General features: G+C 44.6%; 1 protein-coding gene across 4 annotated transcripts in view; it reads right to left on the bottom strand.

Annotated features, from left to right (window-relative positions):
• The window catches only part of rims2a (regulating synaptic membrane exocytosis 2a), a 247,373-nt gene that overhangs the window by 56,821 nt on the left and 174,957 nt on the right, over window positions 1-15,595 (bottom strand). For 3 of the 4 annotated variants that reach the window (XM_061216000.1, XM_061216002.1, XM_061216001.1), the window contains 2 exons: window positions 12,758-12,940; window positions 9,842-9,951 (listed from right to left, as the gene is read on the bottom strand). In XM_061216000.1, the coding sequence (XP_061071984.1) occupies window positions 9,842-9,951; window positions 12,758-12,940 (293 nt within the window). The remainder of the gene's footprint in view (window positions 1-9,841; window positions 9,952-12,757; window positions 12,941-15,595) is intronic. The other variant, XM_061216003.1, reaches the window with a different exon arrangement.

The raw sequence follows: 15,595 nt of genomic DNA, 5'->3' as shown, positions 1-15,595 counted from the left end.
TATCTAAAAAACATGGCAACGTAGCCTGCTTTTTGTACTTCTCATTTATGCGCAGTATACAGTGCAGGTGTAATCTCAACAAGCTGTGAAATGCACCCTTTTCATTGCTGTTCATTCACCCTGCTGGAGACGAATATTTATTGCATTGCAATCATACAGCGCAGAAAAACTCATATCAGAATCACACCTACGAGACTTCATCAACAGCCCTTCCCCCGAATCAGCAACAAAAGTTCAGCCACGCATAGATTTAAGCACAACCCTTTCTCTTTGCTGATTACTTCACTTCAGAAAACTATCTAGTAACCATATTATATTATTTCTGGATATATGCTGGCACCGACAAACAGATCTTTAGCGCATTGTTGTGCTGAAACCAGGGACGCTCACTGCTTCAAACATAAAGGCTCCCTGCCTTTCCCCAGGATAAAATCTGCTACACGGAGCAGAAAGTGCAAGGCGCTTAATTTTATGGATGGTATAAAGTGTACAGATAACACTATAAAACGAAACGTATAAATAACTGCGCAAATTCAAGGCAGAACACCGGCATTGATAATCAATGAAGCCTGCTATTATGTAACATACAATGCATCTAAAATTCTAGAACTTGCTTTGGTGTCTGAAATTTCAGCAGTGTATCGTTTTATAGCTAACCGTCTCTTACGCAATTGCGGATGTGTTGGCATGTGATATGGTCGCGCGCCCTTCAGCTTTTTGGGCCTGCTGAGAAGGGGAGTTGCCCGGCAAGCAACGTACACAGTGGCATTTAGCAACGACCGCCAAAATGGCACGAGCTCTTCGCGGTTTGCGTCCGTTTCACTTCCGCCGTCCTGGCTAAATTCCCAAACTTGGCTCTCTCAACCTGCCACCTAACCATCCCCCACTTAATTGGCCAAAATATTGTTCTCTCTCTCTCCAACTCAGCTGATGTGTGGTGAGAATTCTGTCACACAAAATGGCTGCCGTTGCATCACCCAGGTGGGTGCTGCACAGTGGTGGTGGTTGAGGCGAGTTCCCCTTCATCACTGTAAAGCGCTTTGAGTGTGAGGAAAAAGCACTATATATACATATATGTAATATCTATCTACACATCCCTCAGCAATAATCAGACAGATCAGACTGTGACGTTTATTAGCCTTTAACCCCACCTGCACCTTCTCCTCTCCACCTCCAATGGTCCTGAAGCCCGGTACCTATCCCTTCCTGCTCTCCACGAAACAAAAATAGCTTTAGTGACTTCAGTGCCAATATCTGCTCTCAGGAAGAAGTGCTGAGAGTAGGTCCTTGGAGAGCAGGCCCGACAGTAAAGCTTCATTAAAGCCGAGGCGGTAACCCGCATTCATTATAAACAAGGCGCAACTGCTTTTATTGAGCTGGTGTATATCAGTGGCACGGAGTAGGCTTTATAGGGTAAACATCGGAGCAATAGGCCAAGCTGAAGTGAAGGCTCTAGGGACAAGCACGTGCCAAGGAGGATGTGCCGAATGATCGTCCGTGCCAACTGGGCTGCGTGCTCCGTCCGACGACTAAAGAGTACAGAGGCGTTCTTCCGTGTGTGTAACAAACAGAGGAGGGAAGTTCAGGGGTCAGAAAGTAAAAGTCCTGCCATGTAAACTCTGGCTGATTTCACTTATTAGTCGTACCTCCAGGCAAATCCATTCAATAGGAACAAAATACTGGGAAGGGCTTAGCCTGGATTCACCCTGGAGTTCACACCTCTGGTAACTAAGCACACCTCGGTAAGTGGCTGAACTGCACTGCTTGAAATAATGCGCTTCACTGAATTTTCACCTCAGATTTTCTATTAATATGGTTGCTGTGATTCGCAGATGTCAAAGCCAGCTCCCACATTTCTGCTGGAGCTTTGATGCAGGTTGAATACACATAATGCGGGTGTAAAAGGCTTTTATACACTGCAAGAGGCACTGTCAAGATCACTGCTAGGCATGTATAACAAGGTAAGATGATGACCTTAAAGTTTTCAGGTGAGATATCCATGACCAAAAAAACACTGAGGGAAAAAATAACATACCTTCAATGAGGGTTCTATCCACCCAGCAACACACAAACAGACTACACTAGTCAAAAGCAGGGAAAGGGAGATTTTTATAAGGTATTTTAATAAAAAAAGCTGAGATATAGAGAAATAGCAACAACAATAGCAGCAAAACTAGGCTAAGAGAGGAGGATCTTAAATACTTCAACTCTTCCCAGGCAGATGTAAGCTTTTGCCATATCTTTACATGTATGTACATATGTGTACATGCTGAAGAGCACCCCTTTAACTCCTTAAATTAGGATGTGGAAAAGGCTATAGCAACCCTCTGGTCATTTGTGCCTTTACATCTGAAATCAAATTTTGAAGACTATTCAATCCGTAGCCTCAAGCTGGGAAGAGCTGTCTCTCCAAAACCGGTCACTAACCTTCAGCAATATAGCATACCTAGAATGCTATCTTGCAATGTGGAAAGAGGAAGAGGAACAAAAGAAGAGGACAGAGAAACAACTAGCAGGGGAACACGGGTCCCCCGCCGATTTAGCCGGCTGAAGGCTACCAGGGGCACTGCACTAAGCCGAACGGCACACTTCCAAACCGGAACAAACCTGGCTCAGAAGGCGAGGGATTGTGTCGCGTCCGGCCGCCAGTTACCGTACCATTGACTTTTTTCTGCTGGTCCTCCCAGGTCACTTCTAATGCAAACCAAAAGGGGAGACAGCAAACACAGATCCTGTTTATTCTCTGGGTGGATGAACCCATAAGCCCCCCCCTCTCTCTCTCTCTCTCTCTCTCTCTCTCTCTCTCTTCTATGTTAAAAGGTTTGGCCCCTGCTCATTTTCATTCATTAATTTACTGCCTAAATACTTGGGTAGCTGCCCTAAGGAGACAATCGCGTACAAGCAGGCTGTAGCTGAAGTTCACCAAATTTTAATTACCACATTATTTTTCAACCCCTAGTAACCAAGTCTCCGAGTCTTATATAATGTCTTTCTACTGACAGTCCACAACAGCTGAGTGAAATAAACTACACTTTTTATACTGTGTATCCATTTTCCATTTCAACTTTTCACACAAGTCAAACATTTCAGATATCTGTATTCAGGAAAAAATAGCACTGAATGCACATTTAAGATAACCTAACTGCTAATATTTCTGTTATGAAGGTGCAGGGGCTTTTATTTCCGCAGTGATAACCAGGCTGCTCAGATAGACACTGAGCTTTGTGATAAGACTCAAGGTGTAACTCTGCATAAAATTCACATTTCATATTTCTGTGCAGCTCCTTACGCTGCTGTTATGTTCTCTGTTTAACAGGCCAGGGGAAGAGACTCTGTAAGTGTCTGTCTACATATACTGTAGACTTTGCCTGACTATAGATTTCAACAGCCACACCATTAATCTCAAAAACAGTATGCTCAGTTTAGTCCAGTAGTGCTATCAGCTGAAGTTGATAAATTGGCTTCTTTCTCTATGGAACCTCAGCCACATCCCCCACATCATTACATTAAAGGTTTGTGTAGGTCGCTTCAATTACTGTACCGGTTACATGTTCTAACGTTGCCTTTGGCTGCAAAACCTTGCCATTAGCACGTTCTTATAGAGTAGATACATCTCTATATCACAAGAACCAGAGCACTATGGAGTAAACATTGTCTTTACAATTTTGGAAGAGGAGCTTTCTGATCTATGTCCATTGAGAGCTTCTAATTCGTTGACTGTATTAGGACAATTTGTTCCAAAAATATCTATTTATAAAATAGTTGTATTTCTCAAATGTCTTTTTTTTTTCATTGTTATTATTTGTTCTTGTTATTAAATTAGTTCAGACATTTAATTAAGATAATTACCCTTTTGTAATTCAAATCAAATCAAATATTTTTGGAAATGAATCAAATGGATGACAATCCATTGTTGCGATATAGACTGCAATGAATCCACAGGAAAAAACTAATACATTCTGGACCTTTTCATTTATTTGTGGCTTTTTATTCAAGTAAGTCCTAAATATTGATTATCAATATAGGTATGAGCAGTCAAGTTTATAAAAGAGAGGCATGGCATATTAAATGATGCATTATTCGTTCTGGAAGCAGAGAAGAGTAGGGCCTGTTCACCCGCATCAGCACAGACAGTTTGTTCCAAATGTTATGAGCTTTGCTCCATCTGCTGGTGAACTTGTGAAATTGTCTTTCCTGTGCAGCACAAAATAAGTGCATATGAAATTTCTCATGACCACCTGACCCTTGCTTCAAAGCTATGAGAAGGAAGAAAAAAACGTGTCAAAATCGAGGGATTTGCTTTTTATATTTTAATGCTGTGATATCTTAGGAGCAATTATCTATAGTGGAGAGGAATGGTGAAGGTACTGTAGCATGGGAACTGAATTTCTGTTGACGACTGTAGACGGAGGTATGATGTATTATACCGAAAACTCCAGATAAAGAAACTTAATTTTCAGGAAAATGGTGATAAGAAACTTAATTTCTGCAAATATCTCCAGTGGCGTTTAAGGACAAGACACTTCGACAAAAGAAAGCTGTCACTGATTTTAAGCCAAGAACGGAAGCCCTCCAAATGTTGTCTTGTACTCCTTTGCTAAGCGTCTCTGATTTTCTCGCCAAGCACTGTGGTTGCAACTTGCGACAGATTTCTGGTAAGCTAAGCCTAATTTTGGTCGCAGGGCAGCCCACTTCTGATTTTCCAGAGAAAATGAGGGCATGTTGCCTCATCAGCCTAGACATTTTTTGATAAGGAAGAAAGAAAGGGCAAAAAACAAAGTGCTAAGTGCAACCATGGCTCATGCTAGCGCAGGCTACTGAAAAAGCACCACTGAGACCAGCATGCACGACACGCCTAAGCCACTAAAACAACGGGGGCCTAAGCCCCCTGGGCTACGTATGGGAAGAGACACTTGCCTTTTCTACCATTAACCGGTGGGCCTTGAGGCTTCTCCTCACACTCTTAATGGCGTTGGGAAACAGACAGTGGAGACAATGAGAAGACGGGACAACACTGGACAACAGGCACGCCCATTCCCACACACACACACACACACACAGACAAACGCACATATATATACTGTACATGCAGGCACAGACATGATGAGAAGGGTAGGCCAAGTTGCTCTGTTACACTACCAGGGATGAATCACAAGCACTCATCATGAGGGTAGCATTTGTTTTAAATTCACATTTCAACCTGGTGAAGCTAAAATGTGAATAAGCTAATATAGCAATATGGGAGGAATGCTATTGGTCTTTCACTAAAAACAATGTTGAAGAAGCTAACAATGGAAATGAAATCACAACAAGCAATGCAAACACACACACACGCACACACAAAATTCTGTGTGATGATTTATCTGCCAGGCAGAGTAAGCCATGACACAGACGGAAGGAGCTAGAAAGAGGGAATTGACGGAGTTAGAGGACTAAGTTGTGCTGACAGGCACAGACTCGGGTACTGCGTGTACGCTATCACAGCACTGTCAGACCGGGACGCGTACTGCGCACACCTGTCAGGCCAGAGATAGCGAGGAACACGGCCGGGTGGCACAGCACACAGCACAGATGGAGGGAGAGGAACTTGGATCTGTTGGAAATTCCTGCGCCCGCCAAAACTGCCTAGGTGCTGGTCAGAGCACCGAGCAATGATGCCAGGGGAATGCGAGTGTACCTGTGTGTGTGTGTGTGTGAGGGCATTAGGATCCCAAAGGAACACAGTCAGTCCTGTCTTCCTTTGGTCTAAGTTTCTGTCCTCCACCTGCCACCCCCAACAAAAAGAGGGGAGTGTGTGTGTGAGTTTTCTCACAAATTAACAAAGGGAGGATTCTGACCAAATACTCAATTTGGGTGGGTCTTAATCTCCATTAAGTAACACCAATAAGATACATATCTCAATTTGACTTATTTACTTACTTAACTGGCAGTGACTGCATTCAGAAATCTACCGAAAGATGCTTTCAAAAGTGCCTTACTATTACAGTGCAGTCCGTAAAGCACAGGAGCATCTCTGGCCCTCATGTTGACAAACACCAATAACAGATGCCAAAGGCAATCAAAAGCCTAGAATCAAGATTAGATACTGATATAGATATACCTGCACTAGAGAAGCGATCGAATACACACTAATCAGAAACAGCTGCGAAGCCAACTGTCCAATTACTTTTGGACTGTTATAATATGGATGTAAATACCCTCAAATGAATGGTGAAAATCTGCCCTGTAACCTCACATTCATTATTTCATTTCAAACCTAAAGTGCTGGAGCACAGAGCCTCAGGAACAGAAGTCGTACCGCTGTCCAAATACTTACGGACTGCACTGTATGTGCGTCAGTCAGATTAAAAAAGACTGATGATCGGAATTTCCAACAAAGCTACAGCAGGAGGGGGGGGTCAAACTCCCTGCCCATTTTGGGAGACACACCTGGATAAGCCTCAGAAGCCTGCTGCAAGGGGGGCTCATGAGATTCAGGGGGTTCGGGGGGTTCAGGGGGTTCAGGGGGTTCGGGGGGTTCGGGGGGTTCAGGGTGAGCTGGGGGAGCTGAGGGTGGTGGAGGTTCAAGCTCCACCCCTGCTTCCACTGGGGTCGGGAGGGGGGGGCGGGGGGGTGGGGGGGGGGCATGGTCAGAGACAGGGAGAGAGGTAACAGAGAATGGTTACCATGACAACATATATGCTGAACAAGTGAACATTGGACAGGTGGAATGACATACATGTACAGTCACCATAGAGTATGGCCTGGCGTGTTTTCTCAGGATTATTGTCTTTGAGTTGTTAACTGATACCATGTTCATTAACCTGTGGGGAGTGAAATAACTTACTACTCATCGATTTTCTGTCAACATGGTAGTGGCAAGGCTATAGATCAAAGGTGACTATTAGGTTTCAAAAATCATGAAATAGCCCATGTGCTCAACACAACTTTTTGTGAAATGTACTAATGGGCCTGGCAGTCTCTTGGAAATTAGACAACTGAAGATTCACAGATACCAACACTTGGTTCTGAAACAAGAGAAATGCAACAACTAAAATCCTTCAGGCAATCTATTTTACAAACACACAACACATGATGCTGATGCTTTTTCAGTTGACACAAATGTATATTCAAAAATATCATTGTGTTTCCATAAAAAAAGGACCTCATTCATTCATTCATTCATTCATTCATTATCCTAACCCGCTTATCCTGAATAGGGTCGCAGGGGGGCTGGAGTCTATCCCAGCATACATTGGGCGAAAGGCAGGAATACACCCTGGACAGGTCACCAGTCCATCGCAGGGTACACACACCATTCACTCACACACTCATACCTACGGGCAATTTAGACTCTCCAATCAGCCTAACCTGCATGTCTTTGGACTGTGGGTGGAAACCGGAGTACCCGGAGGAAACCCACGCAAACACGGGGAGAACATGCAAACTCCACACAGAGAGGCCCCGGCCGACGGGGATTCGAACCGAGGACCTCCTTGCTGTCAGGCGGCAGTGCTACCCACTGCACCATCCATGCCACCTAAAATAAAGAACTTAATGGCTGTAATTTCATTCTTCATTGGTAACAGAGAGACAAACATTTTTGCCATTTCTCCTCAGTTTTTCACACTCTGCAACCCCTGTCGGTTTCTTTACTGTCCCCTGTTGGAACTTCGTAAATGACGAAGCTGTTTCAAAGCTGCCCGACCAGAGTTCAAGAAATCTAAGGAGATCCTCCTAGTCCCCTTCAATCCTCTTTCTTTTGAGCTTTGAGAATTGGATCACGCTGAAATGGGCCAATGGGAACTCCTTCCTGGGTCTCCCTGACCAATCGGAACACAGTCAGGCTACTCCCCACTGAACCCCACCACCCTTCCTATAGGACAGGGCATGGGGGTCACTGGTCTGCACTTTGTTGTACGTCGCTCTGGATAAGAGTGTCTGCTAAATGCCATGTAATGTAATGTAATCGTCTAGCTGGGAATGAGCTGGTCAACCAGCATGGCCAAGCTGGTCATAAAGCTGGTCTAGCTGGTTATGAGCTGGTAAATAAGCAAGTGCTGTTAGCTTGTTTGTCTGAGCTGTTTATTTCAGCAGGTGAATTCTCAGCGATCATTAGCGTGCTGCGGCCCGGCCCCGGTCACCTCTTCAACCGCGCGGTTAAAAACTATCAAACCGCGAGGAAAGCTTGACATTCTGTAAGTGCTTTTAGCCCCCGCGGGCAGCGTGGAGCGCGGTCTGGCTCTCTGCGTAAGTGACAGGGCGAGCGTTCACCAGCTCTGACAGTGATGGAGGAGTCTGCTGAGTGCTCTGACACATTTTTCAGCCCAGCCTGGTTCCCCCTCCCCCTAAGCTGCTCCAACCAATCATCACAGACCCGATCTGCTATTCCACCGCTTCGCTGACACTTTCCACGGAAAAAAAGAGCTTCTCTTACAAGAGCTGAGCTTTTTAAAATAGTGTCCACAGATTTTCTCCACATTTACTTTTAACAGGCCTGAAAAAACTAAGACCTTTCCCCAGGAAATTAAAATAATTTTAAATTAAATACCCCTTGTTGTTTAAGAGGTTACATGCTTCTGGCAGCTCTACCCAGCCCAGTTTATGTACACATTTCATCTTTATCATCCATTATCATGTGAAAAATGTGAGGTGATGCTTCAACAGTTTATAGAAGCTAGGAGATGTCCCAGCACAGATACGACACGTCACAGGCACAAAGGTGAAACACAGTAAGTTACCCACGTAGAGATTTAGCTGACAGAACATACATCATTTTCACTCTCAATTGTACACTGAGCAGGTGATGTCATACCACAATGTAAAACAGGTATCATATCTTAGACCCCCCAGTCCCCCATCCTGTATTTACATATTTACCAGAACCCCACCCTGTGCTGAATACAAACAAACAAAAAAGTCAATTTACCCATCAATTTACCCATCTTCACACACTGCAAAACTGTGAGAACTATGGAAGGTCACCATACGGTCAGCATGAGCGTTTCACAGACAATGCTATGCTAAATGCAGCTACGTGTATCCGCTATGCTAACCCAGGCGGCTAACGCGCCCAAACAAGGACAGAGCCTAAGTGCTGGAGCCACGGGGCTGGCCAGCATCAGGAAGCTGCTAAAAGCACACGGGAGAGATAAGGAAAGCCCCTTTCTGAAGGAGCGGGGTCACAGCACTGACACAGGAACCCAGCACAGCTACGCTACACGGCTAAATTAACACAGATGGGGACAGGCCGCAAACAGGCGACGCTCGGTTTCATTCAGCCGGGCCTGAGGACCGGGCTCAGGGTGAAACCGGCCGACTCCCGTTGCGGGCGGGTTTACTCTTGCTGGGCTGGCCCCGCGGGGGCCGACCCGGGGCAAAACTAAACCCAAAACTTCAGGCTACAGACCTTGGTAAAGCTCTGCTCCTTCATCTGCATCTTCTGTGCGAGTGTGGGAAGGGAACCAGGCAGAGATGTTAAACACGTGCTTACGGACAACAAAAAAGCTCCTCCATTTTGTGATATACTTTGTGTTCCAAACCAATACTTCCATTGTGGGTGAGACCACAGACAAGTGCAGCTTTGAGCAACCGGGGGAAACGCAGTAAGACTTGCATGTTCACGCCATTGTGATCAAACCATATAATGAAACAGTGATCTAAAAGATATGACAGAAGATGAAAAGATACCAGCTTTTTTAAAAATCAATAGCGCGCTCAAACATCCTTTACAACAAAATACTTAATTTTCCGACTTGACCTGTGGACCGCAGGTCTCCAACTTTTTTTCAGAGGTGCGCACAACCCACCACGGTCACCAGGCCAAGGTGAGAGTCCTCTCAGGAAACAACCAATGACTTACTTCTATCCTGCGTCCCCTTTGGAGGAACTTGTGGTAGCTGCCGTCCTCTCCGAATGGACAGGGGGGAGCTGGCGGGGCTGGTTTGGACCGATCCACTGCGGGGGTGAGCCCTAAGGGACAATAAGTGGAACTTGTTAGGATGGAGAGGAAGGGGTGCACACAGAGGCAGCCAAGAGAGGAGGAGGGGGGATGGCCAAAAACCCCTCAAGCCTTGGGCACAAGTGGCTCAATAATTCTGCAGCAGCAGATCTCCTCGGTTAGCACAGAAGAAGCCCCTCGGCCAGTTTTCAAACTCTGGCATAATGAAGGTAGAAACCGTCTTGGTAGGGACCAACTGTACAACAGACATATTCTGTATTAGTCACGTGTATGTACACTGGCTCACGTACATACAGGTCACAAGTACATACATATACCTCATGTAGTCTTTGTCAGCGTATGCTGGTGTTCCTGAATAGTGAAGCCATACAGGGTCAATGGACATGTCAGATTTTTTTATTCACTTTTCCAGATTGATTCAACAGTACTGCATGAGCCTGAACCTATGCCTAAGAACCACCTCCTTCCCAGACTTCCACATTTTCCGATCCCATCTGCTTTGCTAAATATTCACTTTATAGCTATAAAGGTTGAGCCCCAGGATCTCTATGGTACACTGCAGACCGCGTCCCAGGATGCTATCTGATGCTTCTGTTTCGGTGTAAACCAGTTGACAGCGCTTGGTTATTTGAGGACACAGCTAAAATAAATGTGTGATAAAACAAGATGGTTCCCGTCTGTGCAACTGCAGTTTCCTGCACTGCCTTCTAATTTTCTTTAGTAGACATGTACAGAAATGGGGGTTAAACAGGAAATAATGCTCACTTATGTGTAAAATGGCTGTACATAAAGCTAGCTCAAAACTGGCAATTTCAGTTTTCTAATTATGTCTAGAAGAAACTCCAGGGTACGTATACCCTGAAAGACATACATCTGTACTACAGTGTATACACTCAGTGAGTACTTTATTGGGTATTTATTAGCCTTATTTTTTAGACCTATTAAGTCCTCTGCTGCTGGAGCAGCACGTACTTGACACGTTGTGTGTTCAGAGTGTTCAGTATTATATGTGACATTTTAATATGCGTTAGTATTCAAGACTTACCGGGGTCCACTATGTAAGTACATGTCAATGGATTAATGTTGCTAGTCAACATGGTAAAAAAAAATTTCAAAGTGTATTGCCCAAAAGCAATGTTTCACTTAGTAATGCTAAATGCTAAAAAGTGTGTTCAGTGCTTGGAACACTATAGATTGGTATATTATTTTCCTGTAGCTCCACCTAATAACTAATCTTGTTATCAACCAAGTTATATACACTGCCTCAAACCCTTTCATTTTTTTTTTGAAGACATGGCAAATAGTATATATAAACTGTGTAGATACTTTCTCTCAGCCTTCCTCTCTCACACAAACACCCTCCCTGTCACACATACAGAAATAGAGTGGAATACCCTGTTTTATCCTCTCAAGAGAGAGGTGCCAAAGGTACCAACAATAGAAGGGTTATCATGGAAGTTTTAATCTGGAAAACACTACCTGAACCACCTTTGAAAATTACTGAAAAAGCAAGAGTGCTCAATTTGTCAATGTGTCTGGATATTTTCCTCTTTAATAACTTAACCTGTTTTAATGCAAACTCCACCATCTGAAAGGTTAATAAATGTAGCAATTTCCTCAGTTAGTACACATGAAAGATTGCCCTGGCACATGAACTGAACCAGCAACCTTTTTAAACATTGTCAGCAGTGGCAGTGTCAGTTTATTACATATAAGTGAATATCCTCGCCAAGCCCAGAGCCAGTTTTCATCTTGAAAAAGCTCTACGCTTGTGGCCACTAGAGACATAGCTTGAGCTGGTCAAACCATGTCATGCTGGGAGCTGGTCTGAAGGTCCCAGCTAAGGCATGTCGAGCTGGGAGATGGTGTGAATGGGTCAACCAGCTACCAACTGTTTAAAAACATAGCGTGAGCTGGTCAAACAATGTCAAGCTGGGAGGTGGTCTGAACTGGTCAACCAGCTAAACCCTGTCGAGCTGGGAGCTGGTCTGAACTGGTCAACCAGCTAAACCATGACAAGCTGGGAGCTGGTCTGAACTGGTCAACCAGCTAAACCATGACGAGCTGGGAGCTGGTCTGAACTGGTCAACCAGCTAAACCATGTCGAGCTGGGAGCTGGTGTGAATGTGACAACCAGCTAAACCATGTCGAGCTGGGAGCTGGTGTGAATGGGACAACCAGCTACCAGCTGTTTCAAAATGTAGCTTGAGCTGTATTGTTCAGCAGGGAATGCAGTCACTAGGTAAGCAGTGCATGAGCGGAACAATGGTGGTGCATCTGACAGGCGACCGCGTCAAGCATCTCATGGAAAGGGCGGTGAAAGGCACCATGGGAGTCGTGGCATGAAAAGCGTTGTCGGGCAACTCATTCAGCTGCAAGAAGAGGGTGAAGAGCAGCCATAACCGCTGAGATGAAACGCCCGATGAACCGGCAAAAAAATAAAAATAAATTAACATGGGAATAAGGAGGCCGTTAATATTTTCAGCGAAATCTCAAAACAAGATCAATGGCAGCCCCACGCCATTATATTCGCCCGGAATATGAATGGTGTGTCTGTAAGAAATGAAAACAAAAGAAACTGGAGTTAGTATCTACTCCAAGCGCTATGGTCTAAGCTACCATGGAGAAACGGAGGCGGCCGAGCCACCTCGGGAGAAGACGAGATGGTGAGTTTGGCAGGCGGGTGGAAGGAGGGAGGGAGGGCAGCGGACGAGTGCGGGAGCAGGGGGTCGGGGGGGGGAAGCGGGGGGGGGGGGGGGGGGTTGGAACCGGCTGGGAAGAGCGGGCGGCTTGCAGATGACTTTGGTCCCGGGTCACCTGGTTAAGGCAGGTGAGGGAGGGGCGGATCTTCCGGCCGGTAGAGACGGCATGGAGGACCTCATGTGGCTGGACTCCGGGCGCTCCGTGGACCGGGAGCGAGAGGCGGGCCGCTCCACCGCCGGCCGCTGGTCTGCCGACCGCGACCTGTGATAGTCGCGCCGGTCCAGGGCGGCGTAATTCCTGCAACGTTAGTCAGAAAAGCCGCTCAGTGCCGCCTTCCGCCGTCGCCCGGGGGAGGCAGGACGCGCCTCTGAGCAGTGGTCGCAAAAACGACGACGTTCCTTTCGCCCGACGCAAGGCCAGCTGTGCCGAACCCCTGGTGGGGTGTGATGAGCAGACTTGTGAGGTGGCATGCGGTCCAAGCGTAAACTCGCAGCAGGTAACACTTTACAATAAGGTCATATGAATTGCCATTAACAAACTAACTACTAACTAACTTAACTACTGATAAGTTAGTACGTGCAGCTTTGTTTATGTATTAGTACATGTATCTGTAAATCATTAATTCATGTTAACAACAAAATTAGTTAATACCAATTCATATTGGAATGAAAATAAGTTAATGTACTGTATTTGCTAAAGGATAAATAATTATATCCTATGCTTTGCTAATGTATCAATATTCATGGAACTAATGCATTAGATACAAATAACAAATACAGTGTACATTAACTCATGCAAAGTTAATTTAATGCTAGTTTAATGTATTTGTAAATTAATTAATTCATGGTAACAACTACATTAGTTCAAGTCAAATCATGTACAATTATTGTAAAGCGTGACCAACTCGCAGACTGCTTAAAAACCAACACCTTACTCCACTAACACAGTACCAAAACCTACAACCTTAGCCACCAGACCATACAATGTTCAACCCGCTTTGAACGCAACGAAGAAGGAAACAGAACCTCGGACCATGAAGCCCCAGTTGTAATTCAGTGTTTGTGATTGCTGGTCATTATTACACAGAGGGGGGAAGGGAGAAGAGGAAGTTAATGGTTTGGCACATTCAGCAGTCCTGACCGTGAGTGAGGCTGCAGAGCACAGGCCTTTTAATGCCACTCTTCTGTGAGCTTTGAGGGATGAAGTGTGCTGTGTAAAGACCCATGATGAAGCACCATTTACAACTGCCCACCAGAGGGGGTTTCCATTCTCTCTGAATGGACATTAGGCACCCAGAAAGAAAGAATACCCACCAGTACAGACACACTCTAATGTAGAAAATTATGAAATATTTTAATGTAATTCTTCCATTCATTTTCTACTTCAGGGTGTGTCACCTCCATATTTCATAATTAATGTCCATTGTCAGTCACAAAAACCAACCAATTTTACAAAGTTGTAACACCTCACACACTGTACATGCCACATGTGGCAGTACAGTATGGGTATGCAATGTAATATTGACAAAAATACAGTAATAGATACTAAAAATACATATAAAAGCATGTACAACTTTGTGTACCATACTACTGTATCAGTGCAAAACCCATTCATAAATCCTGAGAAGTCAGTATTAGAACAAAACAAGGCAAATGCAAATGCTCCACTGCAGTTTCCAACCTGCGTCACAACAATTCATGTTCGGACTCCATGATGTCCTATGTTTTACTTCATAATATTTAATCATTTTAATTCTGCTTTGAAGTTTGTCAATACAGTAACCCTCAAACATGGAAGTTGGCAAGTGCCTTTTGATGAATAAATAATTTTAGAAATATTTTAAAATATTTCAGTGACAGAAACCCAGTTGCGTAAAAATGTACATAAATTGTACAGGCAGCTTTTATGAATCCATGTTTATATTTTGTGGCTGTTTGAGTTCTGTGCACCAGTACTTTCTCCAGACTTGACTGTTTAACTCCACACTCTCAGAAATAAAGTGACAGTGGAGGTACATTTCTGTTCCTCAAAGATCAAATTTCCAAATTGTACCCGGAAAATACGGTAATGTTCTCATTAGGTACAACGGAGTACATTTTCCAAGAAACAAGGTACAAATTAATTATGAATTGCTTGTTCAGGGTGCAATTTTATGTACCTACAGTGTAGGGCACCACCCCAGCGACAAACATTTGTATCTTTTAGACACTTTTTGCACCTTTATTTCTGAAAGTGCAGGTTGTTGGGAAACCCAGGCTTTTGCAGGTTTGCTGGGCACTGAAAAACAGTTAACACCGACTGACAGAAAAGTCATCCAGCAAAGGCTCTGTCTGCAGGCACTGAGCAGCAGCGGCCAGTGACCGCCTGCCCCCTTTCGGAGCCGAAACATCATTGGTGGACCTGGGATCCCGAGGCCAAAAGGGGTGAGGGAAGGGCCGTGGCCTTGCCTGTCACGCATCTCTCAAGCCCCACTGGACGCAAGAGAACCGATTGCTTCCATTGTAATTAAAGTTATACCCCCCTTGCCGATGTTTTCGCATTGGGTCCTGCAAACGGAAGCAGGCAGCAGAGAAACAGCATTTGGTTGATGAAGGCGTAATGCCATAATGTCTTTTTTGTCACCTTCATAAAAATACTGCATCTGTTGCTTATTTTTGTCAAGCCTGTTTGTTTTTGAATGATGTCACCATAACTTGTAAAACCTTTTAATGTAATAAGTAGGCGCAACTCTTGCAGTCAGAAATTGTCAGAGCAATCAAATGGATTTGGCTGTTATTTGCCCTTAAAATGTTGTTTATTATGTCCACGGTGCAAGCAAGCACAGGAATATGGAGTAAAAACTGAAAGGGGATCAGTTGTTCAAGTGTACTTCAATTCTACTTTGCGTCTTTTTCCAGAACCCAAAATACGGTGCAGTCCGTAAGTATTTGGACAGCGGTACACTTTCTCTTC

The sequence above is a fragment of the Conger conger genome, chromosome 1, assembly GCF_963514075.1.
Source record: "Conger conger chromosome 1, fConCon1.1, whole genome shotgun sequence".
Lineage (NCBI taxonomy): Eukaryota > Metazoa > Chordata > Actinopteri > Anguilliformes > Congridae > Conger > Conger conger.
The sequence above is the reverse complement of the archived record's forward strand: the minus strand, read 5'-3'. Positions and strand labels throughout refer to the sequence as shown.